The sequence below is a fragment of the Musca autumnalis genome, unplaced genomic scaffold, assembly GCF_047663935.1.
Source record: "Musca autumnalis isolate F117 unplaced genomic scaffold, ASM4766393v1 scaffold_4, whole genome shotgun sequence".
NCBI classification, from domain to species: domain Eukaryota; kingdom Metazoa; phylum Arthropoda; class Insecta; order Diptera; family Muscidae; genus Musca; species Musca autumnalis.
In genome coordinates, this window is record NW_027411977.1 from 46,241,711 (window position 1) to 46,265,588 (window position 23,878).

Sequence of the window (23,878 nt, forward strand, 5' to 3'; positions counted from 1 at the left end):
CAGGCAGAACATCAAGATTTGTAATCATAAAATTGGCATGGAAAATATCTTTGGCCCCACGGTCGACAAGTTCAGAATTCATGTGAAAAAATTTGACAACCGAATGAGGCCACGTGGATGTCCCCATATGGAAATACCAGAAACCAAATCCATCATATTGTTACAGAAGCGAACCACCGTTCGGACCATTTGTTTGTAGCAGCCAGAGAACACACTCATCTTAGTGTTGCTACAAAAGAACGATCTAACAGAGGCCGGAAACTGCATGTCGAAAAGCTGCCAAATATATAATTCTTTACCAACAAGAAAAAAATAACAGTCGGCTTTGCCGACAGAGATTTACCCTCAGCGTATGTGAATGGAAACTTTCATCTACCTAAGTGCAGATCGAATGTACAAATTTAGGGTCTCTTCGGAATTTTGTGGTCCTTTATGGATATTTTCAAAGTTCAAAAGTGTTGCGGAGGAGGTACTTGAAGTAATGGACCGGCGTAATCCATTATGGAAGTGTATCTTATTTTGGGAGTGATATCTTTTCGATAGATATCGCGCCCACTAGTAATTTGAGTGGGTAATCGTATAACTTTTGAACCAGTATGCCGTGGACTGCTCCACTTGTCCACGGATAACACAATATCGGTGTAAACAGGACCGCAACGAAGAGCATCGATATACATTTCCAAAGGATCTTCTAACAGACCCTAAATTGCACTTAGACACAAATGTTGAAAGTTTGTGGGGGAGCTACCCTAAGGAGAGCACCATTTTAGGAGCTAAACTAAATTTGGACAAATTATTAATAGATCTAAAGTTTGGACCATATTGGTAGCCCCGTTCAAGAGATATCGTGCATACCACTTTAATGATATTTTTCAAATATTAAGGGGAAGTACAGGAAGTTGTGGAATGGTATTGCTCATCTTCGAACTGAAACTAAGTTTCACAAAATATGTTGAAGGCCATATTTTGGATCAAATCGGTTGTTCAGTTCGAGAAATATCGTGCTCTCCAGCCACTACATACATAAGGGTTGTTTTCTTAAGAAGTGTGCCCCTGACAAAACATTTACCGTCGTAATTCAGGCAGCGAATGCAATTTGCTTCAACAAAAATCAAAGTGATTTGGGAGCGGGCCTTCAAGTGAATTTATTCGAAAGTTTGTGTGGGAGGTACCCGAAGGAGTGGACAAATATAGTTCATATTCAAACCTGAACTATATATGGTAGACATATTAGGATGTGTCAAGTATTGGCCTTCAAGAGTTATCGTGCGCACAATTTGTCCGAAAATTTTTGAACTTTTGTGGGGAGGTGCCTGAAGGAGCTAATCATCGAACTTCAATTAAGTGTGTACAAAATATTCCGAAGGCCAAATTTTGGACCGAATTGTTAGATCCGTTAAAGAGTTATCTTGCGCTCCAACCACTACACACGGTGTCATGGGGTTTTTTTTTGCAACTTTCAGGCTATTTTCTCAGGAAGTATAGACTTGCCCCTGTTGAAACTTATACCGTCGTATGGGAGGCAGTGAATACAAGTTGCTTCAGCCAAAATCAAAGCGATCCCGGAACAGGCCCTAAACTGAACTTTTCGAAATTTGTGTGTGTAGGTACCCGAAGGAGTGCACCGATTGAGTCCATATTGGAACATCATTTTTTTCACAAAAAACTTATGTATTTAGGGGGTTTCAAAATTTTGGTCGTATGAACCGACAAAAATGTTGATTAGGATTAAAGTTCAAAAATTTTGCAGAAAGGGTACTTAATGAATGGACCGACATAGACCTTGGGGGTGCCATAGGGGGTTTTTACACCCTTCGGGCTGTTTTATCAAGAAGTATGAACTTGCCCCTGAAAAAACTTTTACCATCGTAATTGAGGCAGCGAATGCAAGTTGCTTCAACAAAAATCAAAGTTATTCGAGAGCAGGTCTTAAAGTAAACTTATCCAACATTTTGTGTGGGAGGTACGGGATGGAGTGGACAAATATAGTCCATATTCGAACCTGATCTATATCTGGTAGATATTATGAGAATGTGTAAAGTGTGGACCAAATCGGTCACTCCCATCAAGAGTTATCGTGCGCACAATTTTTCCGAATATTTTTGAACTTTTGTGGGGTAGGTACCTGAAGGAGTGGACCGATATAGTCCATCTTTGAACTTCAACTAAGTTTGGACAAAATATTATGAAAGCCAAATTTTGGACCGAATCGGCAGATCCGTTCGAGTGTTATCTTGCGCTCCAACCACTACACACGGTGTCATAGGGTTTTTGTAACTTTCTGGCTATTTTCTCAGGATGTATGGACTTGCCCCTAATGAAACTTACAGCGTCATATAGAGGACAGCGGATACAACTTGTGTAAACCAAAACCAAAGCGATTCGAGACCAGGTCCTAAACTAAACTTTTCCGAAATTTTGTGTGGGAGGTACCCGAAGGAGTGGACCGATTGAGTCCATATTGGAACCTCATCTAAGTTTGGTAGTAATTACACGATGTGCAAAGTATGGACCAATTCGGTTATTCCCTACAAGAGTTATCGTGCGCACAAGTTTTGCGGCAATTTTTTAAAATTTGTGGGGGAGGTACCTGAAGGAGTGGACCTATATGGCCCATCTTCGAACTTAGATCGAATCTGGACAAAATATTTCGAAACCCAAAATTTGAACCGAATCGATTGATCCGTTCGAGAGTTATCGTGCGCACCAGCCAGACAGACAGACGGACGGACATTGCTAGATCTACTCAAAAATGTCTGAAACGGATATCGTACAAACATACTTGGGGTCTAAAACCATTATTTCGATGAGGCACATTTTTGGTCGTATCAAAGTGTAAATACCCTCTTTAGCCTAAAGGCTGAGGGTATAAACAGCGGAGGCACGCGCAAGGGAGCTTTGGAAAAGCCGAAAAGTGAGTGTGATTCTCATTCATATGAGAATACTAGACACTTAAAGAGTTCGGTTTTTCGCTAAAAAGGCATCATTTCAAAAACTGAGAAGCCAATTGATAATTCCCTTCGCCGGGATGAAATCATGATATTGGTAGCGATCAGTAAAATTTTGCAACACTGTCAGTTCGTTTTGAAAAAACATTACTCTCTGTAATAGAGGGTAATAAACTAAGTTTGAACAAAATATTACAAAAGCAAATTTTGGACCGAATCGGTTGATCCGTTCGAGAGTTATTGTGCGCTTCTGCCAGCCAGACAGACAGACGGACGGACGCTAAATCACGACTAAATCAACTCCCAATTTTCTGAAACGGATTTCGTCCAAACATACTTGGGGTCTAAAACTATCATTTCGATGAGGCACATATTGCCCGTATGAAAGTGTATATACCCTCGTTGGTATAAATGCTGGGGGTATAAAAACCAACACCTGAAGAGAAGTATGCGGATAAAAGGGAATACAAGGCGCCAAGGAAAAATATCGGCAGAAAGAAAAAGCACATTTCTAAAGAACGAAAGTAAAGGAAACAAAGTGAGAAAGGAATAAATTCTAAAGTTTTACCTGAGTGTAAAACACCAAACTGAAGGGTATAGTAAAGGTCCATTCTGCGGCAAAGATGATGAAAGAAATATGGCATCTGATATCTGGGATCCGGAAGGAGCATTTTATACCAGAAACAATCCCAAACATCGGCATTAAGTATTAACCACTTAGCTAATGTTAGATCATGCCAGCAATCAATCAGCTGGAGAACAATAAAACAGCAGCGGCAGATGGGGTTTACATCAGTTGACTACCAAAATTTGGCTGAAGGAATGCATATCAAACGATTGAATCCTCAGTCTGCTACGTCGCTTGCACACGAAAGGAGACGATTTTTGTCAACTACAAAGACATATGCCGAGCGTATTGTGTGAACGGTAAACCCTATGTTTGATGGAATAATCGGGCCATTAACAATGGGGGCTTAGAACTGGCAACTACAATATACGCCTTTAAAACAGGTCGACACATACTACTTCTTCCTTAAAGGCCTTGTCCAATCTTAGTAGGAAAAAAATTGTCCAAAATTTCTCTAAAAGCCTTAATGATTATATAATTTCACATCATGAGAATTTGGACAAATTTAGGAGTAACGCCGATTTTCGAAATTGTTTGTAGAAATAGTTTTTCTAGTCACAGTAATGAACTGGTAAAGTTTTCTCATCGATCGAAACATAATTGTGGCATTTAAAGAATTTTGGTGAAAATGGTGAAATTGTTTAAGTATAAGTAGTCTAGTAAAAATATGGACATGAAATATTTTAGTGATTTTATAAAATGCCGTTAAATGTCTAATGAATCGGGTAACTGCAGCAACTATTTTTTGGAAAATCTTATTGAGATGTTGATCCAATAAAATATAAAGAATAATTTAAAAAAAAAAATGAAGTTTCAGTGTTTTATTTAACTTAAAACTAGAAAATAATTTGTCGCTTTATCACATAGTCGGCCCCAACCCGACTATAGGCTTGTCTCACTTGTTATTTATGTACCAGGAGGCCCCGGTCCGCGTAGCTGGCCCGTCGTAATGAGTTTTAATGACAACTTTTTATGTACTTTATGCCTGACAATACAAAAATAGGTATTTTCTACCTCACTTCTTTGGTCCATTGTCAAACGGAGGAGGATTTTAAATTTATCAACAGGGGCTTTGCGGGCTTTTTCGGATTTTTTTCGCCCATTTATGTTGTTTAGGATTTATTATTGTCCATGTCCCCTATCTTTATTCTAAAGCGATGTAATTATAAAAGTTAAATAAATGGTTAAGTCTAATTCTGCAGCCTATTGGGACTTATATGTCTCAGTTTTTCATGATGGACCATTGAACCTTACCATTTGAGGAAATTTGTAAATATATAGTTTTTCTTGATCGGAGGCGCGTTGGTTGTCTCGAAAATTAATTTGCAAGCCGATGCACTCATAAGTTTAGCAAATATAACGATTATAAAACTATAGGCCCCCGAAATCCGTCTACAAATATATAGCATTTTGGACCACGGGACATTCCTGAACCTTTTCCGAAAATTGCATGAATTTAGGTTCAGTAGTTTTGAAAAAATAATTTATTGAAAAGAGTGAGCGTGGTCATCAGTTTTCAAGTTTAGGCCCCAAAGAAGTACCTAGATTGTAGATTACTTCGTAAATTATTAAAATAGGGTTTTTTTTAAATATAGCATAGGGGAGATACAGCGCCCCTCTGGAATTCGATAAAATATGTAGCCTGGTTTCCCTATACATTCCCTGACAATTTCAGGAAAATCGGTTCAGTAGTTTTTGCAGAAAATATTTAAATTGAAAAAAGTGGGCGTGGTAAAATTTTCTTTCCATAAAAACCATTTGATTTTTATTTATAAAGATATGGTGTTTTTTAAGGTTGCAAAGGAAGTACCCCGCCCATTCGAAATTCAAGAAAAAGTGCATCCTATTTTCACCGGGGGTCATTCCAGTACATTGCCTGAAAAATTCAGGAAAATCGGTTCAGTAGTTTTGAAGATGTAACATATTTTAAAAAATGGGCGTGGTAAGACTTAACCACGGGTCCTAAAAAATTAGGTATGGTCGAAGACACAAACTCAATTGTTTCGCAAATTAATTATCAAACCGATACCTTCGTAGTTATTGTAAATATAGAATTTTTCAAAAATAGGGAAATTCCCCGCCCCTCCGAAATTAAACTAAATTTGTAGCACATAATTTCAGGAACATCGGTTCAGAAGTTTTTGTAGAAAAGATTAAAATTGAAAATTTGAAAATTTGTTTGGTGAAATTTTCTTTGCATATAAACCTAAGTTGGGTTATGACGAACATTTCACAAAAAGAATTATTTAAATCTGTCCAGCCGTTCTCAACTGATGCGATTACCAACGAACGACATTTGATTTTTATTTATATAGACCCAGCAAAAAAAAATCCTCCCAAAATAATGGGTTTTGTAAGAGGTTGTTAAAACGCTTACATAAGCACCACCACATATTCGATGTTTTGTTTAACAAAAAGTATCCGGACGGCGCACATACGAGTAATATTGGCCAAAAGTTGATCAAAACTATAAAAATCGCGTTTTTAAAAACAAACTATTGGTAAACAGTCACCTGACCCTTTTCCCCATTCGCTATGACCATCCGCAACTATCTGCGGTTAACCAATCCAAAGCAGCAGCCGATTGAATCCAGCTATAATGAAAGCAAAAAAGTACATTCTCAAATATTATAAAATGAAGTGAACATTGAAATATAAATATTTTCGCGAAAATTTTCAAGGTTTTTTGTTTTTGTATATTCTCCGTACAAGAAAGGCTTATAAAAGTTCCAATTTGTTTTTGCAGCTTCACTCTTTAATAATGGTGGTACGTCTCTTCCTTCATGCATATTTTTTATGAAAATTTTTAAGATACCTCAAATTTCAAAAGTGAAAAAGTGCATGATGCGAACGTTTGCGGACCATAGTTACTTTTGATGTTTTATGCAAGATTCTGCAGATTATGCTGATTCAAAGATAATACGCTACGCATAGTTGCGCCAATCTGAAATAATCATATTTTTCTCCACTGCAATCATGAAAACCCTTAAATTTGTTTCTGCAGTTAAATAGGAAAAATTTATGTAAAACAATTAAAAAAAAAAAATAAAAAAATATTTTGGCAACGTTTGCCAACACTAATTTTTGATCTGTCTTATAGCCGGGGCTCTTATTTATCAGACTAAATCAAAACTTTTGATAAATGTTTGCGCCATTCGGAAAATCACGTGTTTTTCTGAAGTAAAATATGGGTAAGACAACAAGTGCGCACTAGGGTTATAACTTTTTGCACTTTTTCGCAAATATCAAAAATACCACCACATAGCTGTGTAGAAATAAGGTAGGTAGGTCTGTACCAATTTTCAGCTTGATCGGACCTATACTACGCCTTTAGTGCATTATTTACCTCATATCCGATGCTAATATATATGGGAGCTATAACCAAATCTGGACCGATTTTCATTATTTTCTACAAAAATAGTCCTTGGACCAATGATATGATTTGTGCAAAATATATCAATCGGATTATAAATGAGGTTTTTAGGAGTTTTAATCAACTTTTAACATACATTACTCCTATGTGCGGCGGTGAGCTTTGAGCACACAACCCCCTGATTTGTAGTCGTACACACTAGCTCTGTGCCACCGTACTCTTAGCTTAGTGAGGAGTAATATAAGTAGTTATTTATGTTTACATTACTTTGACTGACGGAACCGAATTTTTGCTGGGTATTGGATGAAGGGCAATATTAGGTATGTCTGGTTACCCTAAAATTTTTAACAATTTGCACCAATTGTTGCTGGAAGTCGTCTGTTAACACAAAAAGTTAGGAAAAGAGAGCGATTCGAGAGAGACATTTTGACAGTTATTTTACTGCAAATTCTTGCTGGACAAATTTATTCTAGCAAGCACTAGCAACGCTTCTTCTTCTTCTCGAAAACAATCAAACATCTGTTTTTAATTTTTCGTTCATCAATGTTTGTGAAAATTAAAAACCATTTTATTGTGGAAATAGCAAGCCTAATTGTATTGCTTTTTTTGGAGAACAAAGTTGTTTTTGGGTCAGTTTCTTTTTTATTTTTATTAAAATACAACATTTTTGCTTCCTTTGGTTCCTTCATTGTCGGACAAATTGTTATGTTTTGGCAAGTCAGCTGTTTGCTTGCTGATTTTTGCTGGGAAGGTGTCTGTTTACTTCTTACAATTTTCTTGCAAAAGAGAATAAAAACTCCTTACTCTCTGAGAAAGTTCTTGCTGGGAAAGTAACCAGACAGACTTATTATCAAGTTTAGAGTCTGTATACAAAATAGAAAATATTTTTTTAACGCTTCTACTGTGAAAAAATTCAATATGAGCATTTCAAAATATGTGAACACCACCACCAAATTGGCTAATTTGTGATCTATATATGATAAATATAGAACCATTTTCCATTCCATTTCCATCAATTTTCCTCTAAAATTAAACAAAGTCATCAGTTTATGCTTTTCCACATCATGAGTAATAAAAAATATAAGGATAATACAAAGACTTAAGAAACAAACTTTGATAATTTTTATAAACACAATGGGCCAATCTTGCCGACAGGCGACATTTGGTAACTTCCTAATCGCGAGGAATTGATAACATTTTTTTTTTTCGCAGAGGACTTATTTTTGCGAATACTAATCATAATAAATATGAAAAATATTTTTATCTCTATGAAAAAAATTCGGGGTTCAAAGGGTTAATGACTGAAATAACTATTATTGCATTTAAATATTGAAAATGTTCATGCTCAAAGAATTTTATTTGATATGATATATGAACTAAAATTGTATATGATATAAAGTGATACATATTTAATTATATGGTGCTAAAATTAGTGAGAAACAGAAGGTTATGTCATTTTCGTTTTATCGTGTGGCTCGAAAGTTTGTCCACAGTGACTTTAACAAAATATCTAAAGTGCTGACAAATAACAATTTTAAAATCATATTGTGTGGAAGGGATTTTATCCAATCACCTTCTCATCAAAATATGATACAGGGATACAGGGAGGTTGGAAACAAGTCATAACCCTAATGTACACACTCTTTTTTTTTAATTTCCGCTAGGAAGTGGTGTGAGAAGGAGGGATGCATGCTGGGGACGGTGTTACTGCATTGGCACTGGTTCTTTATATTTGCTGTTGCATTGTTGGGAACATTTGATTGCCTCTCTTGACGGATCTACTTCTGCGACTGAAAAATCTAAAATAAATTGAATAATTGATATTGATAAGAAAATAAAAGAAAATAATTTAACTCACTGTTCATTAATTGCTTTCAATACCTCTCGTCGACAAATAAATAGGAAAAATATCACTATACCCTGTGAGGCATTGCAAAAATCCGTTACGTCAAAGAGAATGGTCAGAGATTTATATTCACGGCAACTATACGATATAATATCCATAATCCACAATACACCCATAAGTACAAATATGCGGAGAATTATGATTACACTATAAGAAGTGGAGGGAAACTTTTATATGCCAATGTATTAAAGTAGTAAAATTAACATTGAATTTTGATTACAATTACAATTTTATAGAAACATCTGAATAAAAAATACATTTTCTTTACTCACTTTTCCGGAAGATCTTTCTTTCTATTCGCTTCGTAGGTTGATACATTTCGTTTAACAGTATAAATCTCCCATGCCACTTGAACAAATGCAGAAATATTGAATACCATAATTAGACAATTCGGTATGTAGAAATATAAAGCTGCTGTCCATTTATGGGCTAAAATAGAAGCAAAACAAATTTTCTTTATCACAAGGGTAGCGAATGGAAACGGAGCTTACTTACTGTCCAACCAACATATATGAGAATCAATGTGTGGTTTATACGATTCCGGTACAACATTATATAATTGAGCCCAAATTAAGGCCAATGTAAATATTCCAGCAGTTTCCCACACAAAAGTAGAATAGATTATAAAACGAGTCCAGGTTTTCCTTTTCGAGTAATCCACGGATTTATATTGCTTAACAGATTTATTCATGTTATAGCATAAAACACCCAACCATAGATAGGCAGACATAAAAAAGAAGTATCCCGAAAAACCTAAATAAAATTGGCTTAACATGTAAAAATTTTAAAATACATCATTACCACATTTACCAACAACTCGGCACGGAACATCAGGAAGTATTGGCCGTGCTATATTAATGTATCCAAGAGTTGAATATCCTGCTGCTAAGGCAATATGATAGGAGGTATGTAATTTGCCGGTCAGAGTGTTGCGTAGCTTATCTACAACTAAATATAAAATTATGGTGACACCAAAAAATAGAACAGACACAGCCATGCCTGAAAAAAGAAGGAAATGATAAAATCTGCTTGTACGTAAATGTTGTTACTTACTATATGAGTTCAAGACAATTGAAAAACTTGTATCATTTTTGATTGGACAACTCATGGCTGCCAATTTATAATTTTTGGCCTCATTATTGTATTGTGGTGAGATGCAATAGTTTACGGTATCCAGAACAATCTTTTCCCTTGCGATTACCAAATAACCATTCTGTAAACAAAATGGATAGAGTTATACATAAGTTCTTTAGTTCACAAATATTATCACACATATGTACATACATACATATATACAGTATAATCTCGATAATCCTGACACGGAATTGTCCGGTTTACCAAATAAAAACACAAACATATAATTTTGTATGTTTAAATAATTAATAATGGACTTTTATTAGATAATAACCTGACATATAAGGTAAACAAATTAATATTAAGCCAATATTATGGTTTGCGACTATTTTAAGACCGGAAGCAGCTTCCCTGGCTACCAAATTTACCTCTGATATTCCTCCAGCGTAATGTACATACAGAGAAGAGATATTGTTGGAACAATCATATTATAAGAACAAAATAGTGTATTTTAAAAATCTGAAAATATATATTGTTGTTTCAACCAGATATTTTTTTATTAGGGAACATGATGACACAAAATATATGGTTGCGCCAACAATACATATTTTAAGAATTTTAAAATACACTATTTTGTTCTTAGAATATGATTGTTCCAACAATATTTTTTCTCTGCGTGTAGGTGACATCTGCTGATTATTTTTGTCATCTAAAACTTCTCTACAACTGGTGTATATGTATGCATAGTTTTTTTAACCGATATAAAACTTCGTAGCCTATGTACATACATATGGTAAAAACCAAAAATGTTTTACAATCGATGAATCCGAGTTTCCCCCATTCGGAATTCGCGAACTGTTATTACTGTTACTACTGTTATTACGAACTGACCATTAAAATTAATTTTCGTGGAAGCTGTGCTGGCATCAATGTATAAAAATAGGTAAAAATGGGCTGAAGCCAACAAATTTTTATACCCTCATTTGTCATTCAGTTTGTAACACATCGAAGTATTCGTCCAGGACCTTATCAAGTATATATATTACACTGTGCGACACGAAAAAAAATAACCACATTCTGACACCGCAGCGTGATAGAAGACGAAAAATAAGAAGACACGTGTCTCGGCGTTTTTCCCTGTTACTTCGAATCTCGCGGTTATGGGCCCCCAATGATCTGAGGCCTTGATGTCAAAAAAGACCATTTTGTCAGGCTCATATCTTCTAAACCGCTAAGAATTTTGGTTTACTCGTGGAGGCAAAGTTGTAGCTCTCATTAAAGAATAATAATTGTGATGACATAAAATCCGTTCAACCTTATCTTCAAGGTCAAAATCGTTAAGGTCAAGTTTCCGTTATAATTTTTTCTCAGATTTTGGCCTACAGATATCAAACCCATCAAAATTGACTCAAACAACCAACTACAAAAATGTACCTAAGATCTCAATAAACAACTTTCTAGAACATACGAACCCTGTAGAAATGGTTCTTTAAGGTCAAAATAGCAAAACAAATGCAGTTTTTATTTTCTTTTTTCGGTTTCTGGTCCATAGGAATTAAACCATTCAAAATTCAAGAAAACATTCAACCACAATAATGTAGCGAATATATCAGTATACAACTTTGTGGAACATCAGAGCCCACTACGAACTGTTCTTAAAGATCAAAAGGGCAAAAAACTTTAGAAAATATTCGATTTTTATACTTTTTTCTCCGATTCTGGTCCATAGATACCGAACCGTTCAAAATTCAAGAATATAAGCAACTACAAAAATGTACCTAAGATCTCAGTTAACAACTTCCTAGAACATATGAACATTCTAAGAGCGGCCCTTTAAGCTCAAAATTCCATTAGTTTTACTCATTTTTTCCTGGTCAGGTCCGTAAATAACAAACCTTTCAAATTTTCTAGAGTGTTGAACAGTTTGTTATTTCCAGACCTGAGCATTAACCGACTTTGAACTGCTTGGTTGGAAGCCCATTGCTTCCTGCTGCATTATTATTCTTGGCCAGGCGGTATACATTCAATACCATCTTCTGGGGTTAGATCTGTGGTATCTTCGTCATCTGCGCTAGTATTGAACACCAAAAGTTTGAAAAATGTTCTTTCCATATCCTGAGCACACAATCCGTATCTGTTACCAAATTACTTTCTGGTCTCTGCAGGGGAATGTATCTGTACCAAAGCCATCATTTTGATGATTAAATTTTTATACCCTTAGCATTTATGCTAACGAGGGTATATGCACTATCATACGGGCAAAATGTGCCTCATCGAAATAATGGTTTTAGACCCCAAGTATGTTTGGACGAAATCCGTTTCTCAACAATTTGTGCGCACGATAACTCTTGAAAGGAGTAATCGATTTAGTCCATGCTTTGCACATTCCAATATATCTACCAGGTATATATCAGTTTCGAATATGGACTATATTTTTCCACTCCTTCGGGTACCTCCCACACAAAATTTGGGGTAAGTTCACATTAAGACCTGCTCTTGAATTACTTTGATTTTTGTTGAAGCAACTTGCATTCACTGACCCCTTTTACGATGGTACAAGTTTTTTCAGGGGCAAGTAAATACTTCCTTAGAAAATAGGTCGAAAGTTGTCATAATCCCTATGGCACCATGTGAGTGGCTGGAGCACACTTTAGCGTTTGTACTGGTCAACCGATATGGTCGGAAATTTTCGACATATTTTTTCCAAACTTAGTTTCAGTTCGAAGATGGTCAATACCGGTCCAGTACTTCCTTCCAGAATATAAAAAAATTTCCCTAAAATAGTATGCACGATACCCTTTCTTGAACGGGGTAACCAATTTGGTCCAAACTTTGGATCTTCTAATATTTTGTCCAAATTTAGCTTAACTTCCAAAAAAGGCCCATATTGGCCCTCCACCTTCCCTGCAAAAGTTCAACATTTTTGTTTAAGTGCAGTTTACGGTCTGTTCGAAGATCCTTTGGAAATGTATATATCTTCGTTGTGGTCCTGTTTACAGCGATATTATGTTTTCCGTGGACAAATTCAGGCATCCTGGCATACTGGTCCAATTGTTATACGATGCTAGGACTCCCAAAACAATATCCACTTTCAAAATGGAATATGTCGGTCTATTCCTTCAAGTACATCCTCCGCAACTCTTTCGAACTTTAATCCTAATCAACATTTTTGTCAGTAAGTTTAAATGTTTAAGAAGGGTCTCAAAATTTTGAAAATACCCTAAATACATTCGATCTGTCCGTAGATAAAAGATTCAATTCACATGGGCTGAGGGTATATCTTGTTTTTTTCTTGTTTCATATAATTTTCGGACTTCATTCTGGATCCTTTACATCTTGATTCATAGGTGAGCGGGTCTGATGTAGAATAGCCCTAAATGATGCACAGGGGGCCCGGGCCCCCCCCCCCCCCCCCCCGAAATAGTTTGGTAGACCAACAATTTCTTTAGCTACTGTAACAGATCATTAGCTTTTTCTTTCTCATAAAATAATTTTATGTTTGGATATTTCAAATGAAAACATAAATTTTCTGAAATTTCTGTACAGAAAATGTACTTCGTTAACAAATTTTGTAAGAAATAATTTAGATTTTTTGTTCAAAACTTGTTAACTTTTTGCTTGAAATTTTAAAATTTTTCTGTATTACGGCTTTATGCCATATCGTTCCAGTATCAAAAAAAAATGAACTCGGAGTTCCGTAATGATACACTCCATTTTTGCTAGTTCATTTTTGAGGTTTATGGTATCATGTATCAAAAAATATGACGAGTTCAATATTGTGGGAAGGGAAATGCATGAAATGGGGGTTTCGTGGACTATATATCGAAAACCAATTATATATTTATTTCGACAAATTTGTTGTTCACATTCTTTATGGTATTGAGGTAATACTGGGTACCACGGAAATAATATAAACAACTTTATGTCCGTCAAATATTAAAATTTGCGTATGGTAGATGTTTGCAGAAATAATTGTTCACACTTTTTCCTTCAGCTTGTAGGGTTTTCATTTGATTTGATCCTTTTTTAATTTGATTATATATTTTTATCGTCTTCTAGAAGCTCTCAGATACAAATAAATATTTAATAAAAATCCTTTTTTAACCGAATTGTTCGATTGTGGAACTTGTTGCCTCCTATGAAAGCCGGGTCAGACAAGCATTTAGCCCAGTCCGTCTCTATGGCTGGAGACTTGGTCCAAATTTTAGATGACGTAATATTTTCCACCACTTCGAGTTCCTCCCCCACAAAAGTTTGAATTATGAGATACGCTTGCTTAATGGACTAATTCGGCACATTCAGAAACACTCTCCTTTTGCGCTATGAGCAATAATACGAAACGTCCACAATCGCTAAGATAGGTACCCTTAAAGTTTTGATATTTTTGCCGGTAAGTTCATACGTCCAAAAAAGGCCACAACATTTTGTAAACTCCAAGAATACAAATTTTGGGGATAAATATATGGTCTGTGAAGCCGATTTTGGATCTGTCGATAGTAAAGCAATTAATCCACACAGGCTACAAAGACGAATTGCTTGTTTTCTTAAATATTTATTTGACCATGTTTTGGCAAAGCCCAATCAAGTGTTCGTACTCTCAAAGAGTACTTACTACGAGTGGGATTGGGAGTTTTCCGACTCCGGCTAAAGCTGTCTTCTTTTTATACCCTCCACCATAGTATGGAGGGTATATTAAGTTTGTCATTCCGTTTGTAACACATCGAACTAATCATTTGCGACCCTGTAAAGTATATATATTCTCGATCGGGATAAAATTCTAAGACGATCTAGCCATGTCCGTCTGTTGTAATCACTCTAGCGTCCGCAATAATTGAGATAGAGTGCTGAAATTTTGCACCCGAGGGTCTTTTTTTCATAGGCAGGTCAAGTTCGAAGATGGGCTATATCGGTCCACTCTTTGGTATAGCCCCCATATAACGGATTTGAGGTATTTTGACGTTCTTCGCCACATTTGCAGACCGAATTAGCTATAATTTGGCACTTAGGGTGATCAACAAACTTATACCCCAAAGGATATGGGCATAGGTCCATGTTTTGGTATAGTCCCCATATAACGGTACCTTCCGATTTTCGGTATTTTGAGAGTTTTAGCCACAATTTTTAACCGAACTATCTGTAATTTGACATTTGAGGTTCTCAGTAATCATGAAACATCTCCACGAAACATCGTCAACATAGGCCCATGTTTTGGCATAGCCCCCATATAACCGTATCTCCCGATTTTCGGTATTTTGAGAATTTTAGCTGCAATTTTTAACCGAACTAGCTGTAATGATCGGTATTTTGAGAATTTTATCTACAATTTTGTCTATTCAAAAATAATCGTTAATATAGGTCCATGTTTTGGTATATCGCCCCATATAACTGTTCCTCCCGATTTTCGGGAATTTTCGGTGGTCACGAAATTTCTTCACTAAAATTCGTCAACATGGGTCCATTTTTGAGGGCCTACATTGTTTTTATGAAACTACCCTCAATTTGACTCTTGAAGTTCCCTGCAGCTATAAAACTTTTCCGCCAAAAAATTTAAAGATAGGTTGACTCTTTGATTTTGCCCCGTAGGTGGTACCTTTTATCTAGCTGAACACATTTTTTTAGATTAGATTAGATAACACTGTGCAACAAAATGGAGGTGAAAGTCTGGGGAAGAAAGGCCTTGGTGAGTATATTATGAACCCCGAAGGACAGATCCGCCGTGAGTCGAACTTCCGCGTTATGGAGTGATGAAATTTTTGGTAGAAACCCTGTGGACCATCAGGGATTAGCGTTATATCTTTGTTCATTGTTACTTAAGTGCTCTACAAAAACAACAAACAAAGATATAATGCTAATTCATGATGGCTTACATGGTCTCTTGCAAAAACTTCATCACGCCATAACGCGGAAGTTCGACTCACGGCGGATCTGTTCTTCGGGGTTTTTAATGTACACACACCAAGGGCTTACATCTACAATAGGAATTGTCTCTGCTCCAACATTTTAATTAAGACTATTTTATGGTGGAGGGTATTAGAAGTTCGGTCCGGTCGAACTTAACGACATTTTACTTGATTAAATATATTTTTTAGTCGGATTCTCCAATCCAATTAAAGAAGTAAAATTTGTGCATTTAAAATTTTTTTCTTAGGTAAATATTATCTATTTTAACCACTTTCAGCATAGAGGTTCTCCAACCAAAAAAATCCAAAAATCCTTATTATAGCCAACATTCTTAGAAATTAAATTAAGATCTTCGAATACTGAAAATCTAGCGAAAACCATTGCGGATATTACAAATTCTGAGATATACCAAAATGTGAGCATATGTGGTGTACAACTTACAAATACCGATAACCATACCGAACGTTGTCTGATATGGTAATTTTCAATAAAAAATATCCAAGAACTAATACATAATATATATTGCTCTGTACCAAATCCAAAAATTGTATTTTAAATTTTTGAAGCTCTCTCTCTCTCTCTGATTTTATACACCTTGTCTCAATAATTGTTAAAAAATCGAATAAAAGCCTTTAAAATAGCGCTATTTAACCCTACCCAACATTTTAAAATTTCATGATTTTTGGTCATGGTGGAAACCCCCATTTCGTTTTATTGTTTTTTCGTTGTCATATTAAAGTAAACACTCTAAAACAATGACAATAATGTTTGTTTTAGAAATTTGTATTTACCGTTGTAAATAAATGCTATCAAAATTAACATTTCTTTACTCAGTTGATATCAAAGTCACGTGCGCAGTACTTTGCCCAGTTTCTGTTTAAAAATACCGCGAAAAAAATAAAAAATTTTTAAAGTAAAATATGGAAATGAAAGGTGGTAGTGTGAGGTATAAATTTTCAAAAAAAATTGAACAAAAATTATTTACAAATGGTATTTTATAAATGCTTTTTGACTCCTTATTAAGTTTTAATTAATTTTTTTTAATTCAAAATTTGCTCTAGTCCTAAATAATTTTGTTAACGAGTGACACCCCTACAAAAAAAAAAAAAAAAAAAAAAAACCAAATTACATTGAAGTCTGTAGTTATTAAGTTTTAAAGGACAGGTTGCTCTTTGCTGCTCTTTACGAGATGTAACTTTTTTATAGGATACATTACTGTAATAAATTCACAAATTTTTGATTTTTGGCTGAAACAATAAACTGAATATCAAATAAGGAAATTTTTCTGAAGATAAAATAGAATCCAACGATTTCTCAACCCATTAGTGCATAGCGTCCGTTTAAACGGACGTTTTTATTTCTTACGCCAATTCTTTATTTAGGCTGATGCACTGAATTAAACTGTTTGGGATGATTGAAAACATATCACAATTTATAATTATGAAGTGAATCCCACCAAATTTCAAGTTTTTAGTGCTTCTTTATTACAAAAAATGAGAAAAATGTTAAAATTTATTGTTTTCAATATATGTTAACTCGATAATATTCGTTTCGACGTAAAATATGACATGATTTACTTCAATCAAAGCCAAATATGATGTCAAAGGAGTAAATGAACTTATCTCAAATACAACAAGCAACGCCAAACTAAGAACAAGAACAAAATATATCACACACAAAGTGTTCTAATTACATAGCGTCCGATTTAACGGACGGTCTGTAAAACATACGATAATTTATAAATGGCAAAAAATGTTCTTGAAATGTTTTATTTATCATATTACTATTCTAAAACAAACAAAAAGTATGAATAAAAGTCGCCAGGGAACTTCATGCATTAATGGGTTAAGAGATACTCTCCTAAGTAGTGTAAGGCTAAGATATCGTATAGTTTATGAGAAGTTGTGTCGAAACTGGAAAAATTTCACAGAAAGTTGACTATTATCGAAAAAATCGAGAATCGACAGAACCCCAAATCTGTCACTCTAGACAAGTAAATAAATAAAAAGCAGCAAAAGAAGACAAACACAAATTTAAGTATGTCCCAACAAAATGACTCAAATTTATTAGTTCGTGCGGTATCGACGTCAGCTAGATAAAAATTTTATGTTGATTTGTTAGTGGTGCTTAAGGAAGCAATCTCAAGCATTTATGGGGCTACAGCAGTATAAAAAGTTGTGTTAAATTTGAATAACAATTTTCATCGAAGAAGTGTTTTTCCAGACAAATTTTTGAGCATTTATGATACATGTGGTAAACTATTGTGGATTTATGGGAATGATTACAATATACATTTTTTCAATTTTATTTGATTAAAACTTATTCTGATGACCCAAAAAAATATCCCGTTTTTGTTGGTATTTTATAGATATATTATAGGACTCAACAAAAATTGAAGCGACCTTAACATATAAAATGTAAAAATGTCCGTCCTATTCAGATGGGCGGGAGCGTTTATAGCATCACATACATATAATTTTACATTGCTAATCTACGAAAAGTATTTTAATATATATATTTTTTAATTCTCTAATATATAAAAAAAACACAAAAACAGATATATTTACATACAAAAATATGAACTTTTTCCATAAGAAATACTTTTGGCCACATAAAATCGATTTGAAACCATTGTGCAGTGGAGTGGAATATACTGTTGCTCGATAATTATCTTCCATCGTCACAACGTTATCACGTTTTCATTCCTTTTTTATTGTTTTGCTCTGACGCCATGTTCCCTTATGAACATCGAGATATTTAACTCTGTCAGATGTTTCACTGGCATACTGGTCCAATAGTTAAAGTCAGATGTTTCACTGTGGAGACTGAATTTGACGACTGTTGGTTTCATAAAAGAAACGTGGGGTGGGTGTACCTTGTGCCCCTTTCTTAGTGTTAGAAAAACAGCTTACGTTTCGGTCAACACGGAAAATGTTAAATATTAGACTAGGACGATATTTATGCATGGATTTAATTTTAAAAGCTAAGGGTGAGAAGGTTTATGTTTAGTTTAACACTATGAACTTTAAGATGACCAGAGCCTATAATTAAATATATTCGAAAACTCCAAGCAATAACACAATGTTACTTGTAATAACGGGTGTGGGTACGCTATAATTTGCATTGCTAACTTCTCATTATTTAAAGAATTTTGTTTTTAGCTTGTCGTTTTTCATTCACGTGATGATGCTATGATGCTACTTATGAGTAGCAAAAATAACTTACTGACGAATTAAAGAACATAAATGAATAACTGCATGGATAACAACATTTAAATAGTCATTTAACAAAAATAGGTTTTCTTTTCTCTCACCTCCATCAGTATCCAAGGAAAATCTTTCATTGAAATTACTTCAAGTTTTCCGCATGGTTTTCCTATTTGTATGATAAAATGATCGAAGATATTTATATTTCTGTTTGTCTTGTTCAGGAATTGAATCCCCATTTCTTTTGGTACGTCGTTTGCCATTTTTTCACAACGCCGTGCAGTTTGATTAAAGAAATCACCTCTTTCACAGCATAACTTCGTACAAAATCTACCTTTGGACCCATCACAGATACAACCTCTAACGTGCTTTGCTGCTCGTCGTGGTGTATAACGAAACATTAGGGTATAATTGTAGAATGCGGTTTCATTTTCGGAAATCACTACGCCATCATAGAGATATGAACCATTTTGGAAACGTTTGCTATTCGTAAGATCAACGGTATCACTAAAATTACATTGTTTGGGCTTAATTTCGTTCACGTAGTCACGGTTTATTAATGCGGGAATAACAAAAATGCCTGTACCAATTATTATAAGTATTGCCAGTGTGATGATAACTACGGATATGATATGACCTTTTTCCATATTTGCATATCACAGGCAAATACGTCCAAGGACAAGTATCGTTTATTATAGACTGCGAAAGAAAATTGAGTTTACACTTTGTTGACGCAATTGAGAATAAACAAAAATTAGCGTTTTAAATAAATTCTCTTAATACCAAGAAAACCACAAAATGTTTCTAAGGCGGCTAGCTTTATAACGAACGTATATATGCAGGTTCGAGTGAAGGCGCTTTTACAATCTCGTATCCCTGTCTCATATTTTGATGAGTATCTGTTTAATATTAAAGTCTTACACATAAGTTAACTCGATATAAGAAAATCTTCGGCACAATCCACTTCGAAATTATTTTTTAGTTATAGCTTCCACCACAAGGTGGGGGGCATAACTATACTTGTCACTCCATTAGTAACACATCGAAATATTCGTCGGAGACACTATAAAGTGTATTCGGATTTTGGAGTGAAATCGGACACTATTGGAAAACGTGTTTTTTTGCTCTGTTGATGATGCTCTTCAGCAAACTATTTCAGTGTATTTTCATTTTTTTGGCTAACGGTTCCAGACATATCGCGCTTTGAGAAAGTCGAATTCTGTAAAAATTAGATGCAAAGAAATACCCTTGACTTTTTTTAATATTAGTTGAAATAGAAAAAATTGTTTTATGTTGTTTATTTTTTTATCCGCTATCGAATTTTTACGGTGGGCTTGGATACAATTTTTGCGATTTAATATTTAAAATCGATTTTTATCAGTGATTGTACTTTTCGATTTTCTTGAAAATTTCTTGTATTAAATAATTTAATTGAGAATTGAAAACTTTTCGCTATTAGTTTTGTTTGTTTGGATAATTCTTTTTGTGAAATGTTCGCCATAACCCGACATAGGTTTTTATGCAAAGAAAATTTTACCACGCCCACTTTTTTCAATTTTTATCTTTTCTACAAAAACTACTGAAACGAGTTTTCTGAAATTGTCAGGGAATATTCAGGGATGGCCCATGTTAAAATGGGCTAAAATTTTTTTTGAATTTCAGAGGGTGCGCGGTACTTCCCTTATACCCTATTTATTTAAAAATAATGTATCTATATAAATACAAATCAAATGTCGTTCGTTGGCAATGGCATCAGTTGAGAACGTCTGGGTCGACTTGAATAATTTTTTGAAATGTTCGTCATAACCCAGCTTTAGTTTTTATGTAAAGACGTTTGACGAAGCCCTCTTTTACGCTCACTTTTTTTGAGTTTTAAATTTTAATCTTTTCTACCAAAATCTACCTGAATTTTTCCTGAAATTGTCTCAGGGAATGTACAGCGATAGCTGTACTTCCCCTATAACCTATTTTTAAAAAAATCTATATTTACAGTTAATACGAATGTATGGGTTTGGAAATCAATTTGCGAGACAAACTTACGTACTTATTTGGGACCCAAAGAATTGACAACGCCCACTTTTTTAAAAATGTTACATTTGCAAAACAACTGAACCGTTTTTCCAGAAATTGTCAGGGATGACCTCCGGTGGAAACAGGATGCATATTTTCTTGAATTTCGAAGGGGCAGGGTACTTGCCTTTGTCATATTTAAAAAAGGCATATCTTTATGAATAAAAATTAAATGCCGTCATAATCCAACTTACGCTTTTATGAAAAGAAAATTTTACCGCGCCCACTTTTTTTCAATGTTCATTCCAATTTAAATTTTAAATATTCTATTTAAAGTTTTTCTGCAGAAACTATTGAACCGATTTTCCTAAAATTGTCAGGGAATGTGCAGGGATGGCCCCTAAAAACAGGCTACATACTTTATTGAATTCCAGAGGGGGCAGGGTACCTCCCCTATGCGATATTTAAGAAAAAAAGATAATGTGGTACTTCTTTGGGGCGTGGTCGGGCCTGTTGTTTTTTTAAATGTTATATCTCCAATACTACTGAACCAATTTCCATCAAATTTGCAAAAGCTCAATGATTGCCGTTGTTATGTATATTTTCGTAGGAGGTGGGTTACCTTCCCCACGCTTTTCTTTTAAGCGCTACATGTATAAGCCAAACTTATGATTACATCGCTTTCAGCATAAATCATGGGAGCCAATGGGGTTGGGTGTGCCCTAGTTACATATTTGGAACCAAAATTCCGGTCCACGCCCACTTTTTAAATATGTTATATCTAAATAAAACTGATGATCACGCCTACTCTTTTCAATGCATTTTTTTCCAAAACTACTGAACCTAATTTCATGCAATTTTCAAAAAAAATGTTCAGGAATGTCGCAGGGTCCAAAACGCTATATATTAGTAGACAAACTTCGGGAGCCTATTGTTTTATAATCGCTATATTTGCTAAACTTATGAGTGCATCGGCATGCAAATTAATTTTCGAGACAACGGTGTTTGCGCCCCCGATCAAGAAAAACGATATATTTCAAAAATTCTTAAATGGTGAGGTTCAACGGTCCATCAGCCATGAAAAACTAAAACATATATGTAAGTCTCAATAAGCTGGAGAATTCGATTTAACCAATGTTTTAAGTTTTAGATTTAGATCGCTGCAGTTTAAAGACAGGGGACATGGACGATAATAAATCCTAAACAGCATCAATAGGCGAAAAAATTCTACAAAGTCCGTATGGGAATAGAAAGGTTACACACAAATTCTCTTGGTAAATTTAAAATCCTCCTCGGTTTGACAATGGACTGAAAAAGTGAGGTAGAAAACCCCCATTTTTGAATTGTCAAGCATAAAGTCCATAAAAAGTTGTCTTTAAATTCATTAGGACGGTTAAGCAACGGGGGCCGAGGTCTGCTAGTATTATTATGTTCCATAGACCGAACTAAGAAAATATCTCCAATTCTCTCTGTTTTGTGCTTCGCTTTTTGGAATACCGCGCTTTGTCATCTCTTCATCCACTTGTTTGCGCCATCTATTCTTTGGCCTGCCAATTCTGCGTACATCGCCATGTGGCTCGAATTTATACGCCTTTTTAGCGGGTTCATCCTCGGGTCATTCTTATTATATGGCCTAGCCAACGCAATCGCTGCATCTCGATACGTTTAACTATATTGATGTCGTTGTATAGCAGATGCAGCTCGTGGTTCATACGACGTCGATATTCACCGTAAACGCAGATCGGTCCGTAGATTTTTCGAAGAAATTTTCTCTCAAACATGCCAAGCACTGACTTATATGCTTGCGCAAGTACCCACGCTTCGGAGCCATACATCAGCACGGGTAGTATCAACGTTTTGTATAGTGTTATTTTTGTTTGACAAGATGTGGCTTTGTTTTAAACTGCTTACTTAAACCATAGTAGCATCTGTTGGCCAATACAATTCTTCTTTTTATTTCACAACTGTGTCGTTTGTTGTGCTTACGGAGGTGCCGAGGTAGACGAAGTCCTTTACTACCTCAATATTATAGGAACCAACTTCCACAGTCGGTCTGAGCTCAATGGACGCATTGCGCGTCGACACCATCAGCTCGGTCTTCTCGCCGTTTACCGCCAGACCCACTTTAGCAGATTCTCCTTCGACCTTCATAAAGGTATCAGTTACTTCTTTTACTGATCGTTCCATGATGTCTATATCATCAGCATAAGCAAGTAACATGTGGCTATTGGTGTAGATTGTGCTACTTCTTTTGACGTTTGCCTCTCGTATAACCTTTTCTAGCAGGATGTTAAAGAGATCACACGAAAGGCTGTCTCCTTGTCTGAAACCTCTTGTGGTACCAAACTCTTCGGAGAGGTTCTTTCCTATTTTAACTGAGGACCTCGTGTCAGTTAAAGTCATTTTGCAAAGACGGATGAGCTTTGCGGGGATACCAAATTCAGACATGGCTTGAATACCTTTGAACGCAGCGGGCTGCTTTATAATCGACAAAAAGGAGGTAGGTGCCAATCTGCATCTCTTGGGTCTTCTTCAGGATTTGCCGCAGGGTAAATATCTGGTCAATGGTGGACTTGCCAGGTCTAAAGCCGCATTGGTATGGTCCAATTATCTCGTTAGTGGTTCGCACAATATCCCTGACACGATATTGTAGGCAATAGGGAGTAGACTTATGCCCCTATAGTTAGAGCATACAGTTTTATCTCCCTTCTTGTGGACGTGGCCAGATCCTGCCAGATGGTGCTAACTAGCTGATGAATACACCTTACCAGCGTGTCGCCTCCGGTTTTGAACAGCTCGGCTGGTAAGCCATCGGCTCCTGCTGTCTTATTA

The 23,878-nt window shown here is 35.4% G+C and overlaps 2 protein-coding genes across 4 annotated transcripts in view; both read right to left on the bottom strand.

Annotated features, from left to right (window-relative positions):
- The window catches only part of LOC141403880 (G-protein coupled receptor Mth2-like), a 536,210-nt gene that overhangs the window by 203,188 nt on the left and 309,144 nt on the right, over positions 1–23,878 (bottom strand). The window lies entirely within an intron of this gene.
- On the bottom strand, positions 8,624–9,913 carry LOC141402924 (G-protein coupled receptor Mth2-like). The gene is made up of 5 exons (XM_073985049.1): positions 9,666–9,913; positions 9,351–9,608; positions 9,128–9,284; positions 8,808–9,002; positions 8,624–8,748 (listed from the first exon to the last, which is right to left on the bottom strand). The coding sequence occupies exons 1-5, from the start codon at positions 9,850–9,852 to the stop codon at positions 8,676–8,678; spliced, it is 870 nt and encodes a 289-aa protein (XP_073841150.1). The 5' UTR covers positions 9,853–9,913; the 3' UTR covers positions 8,624–8,675.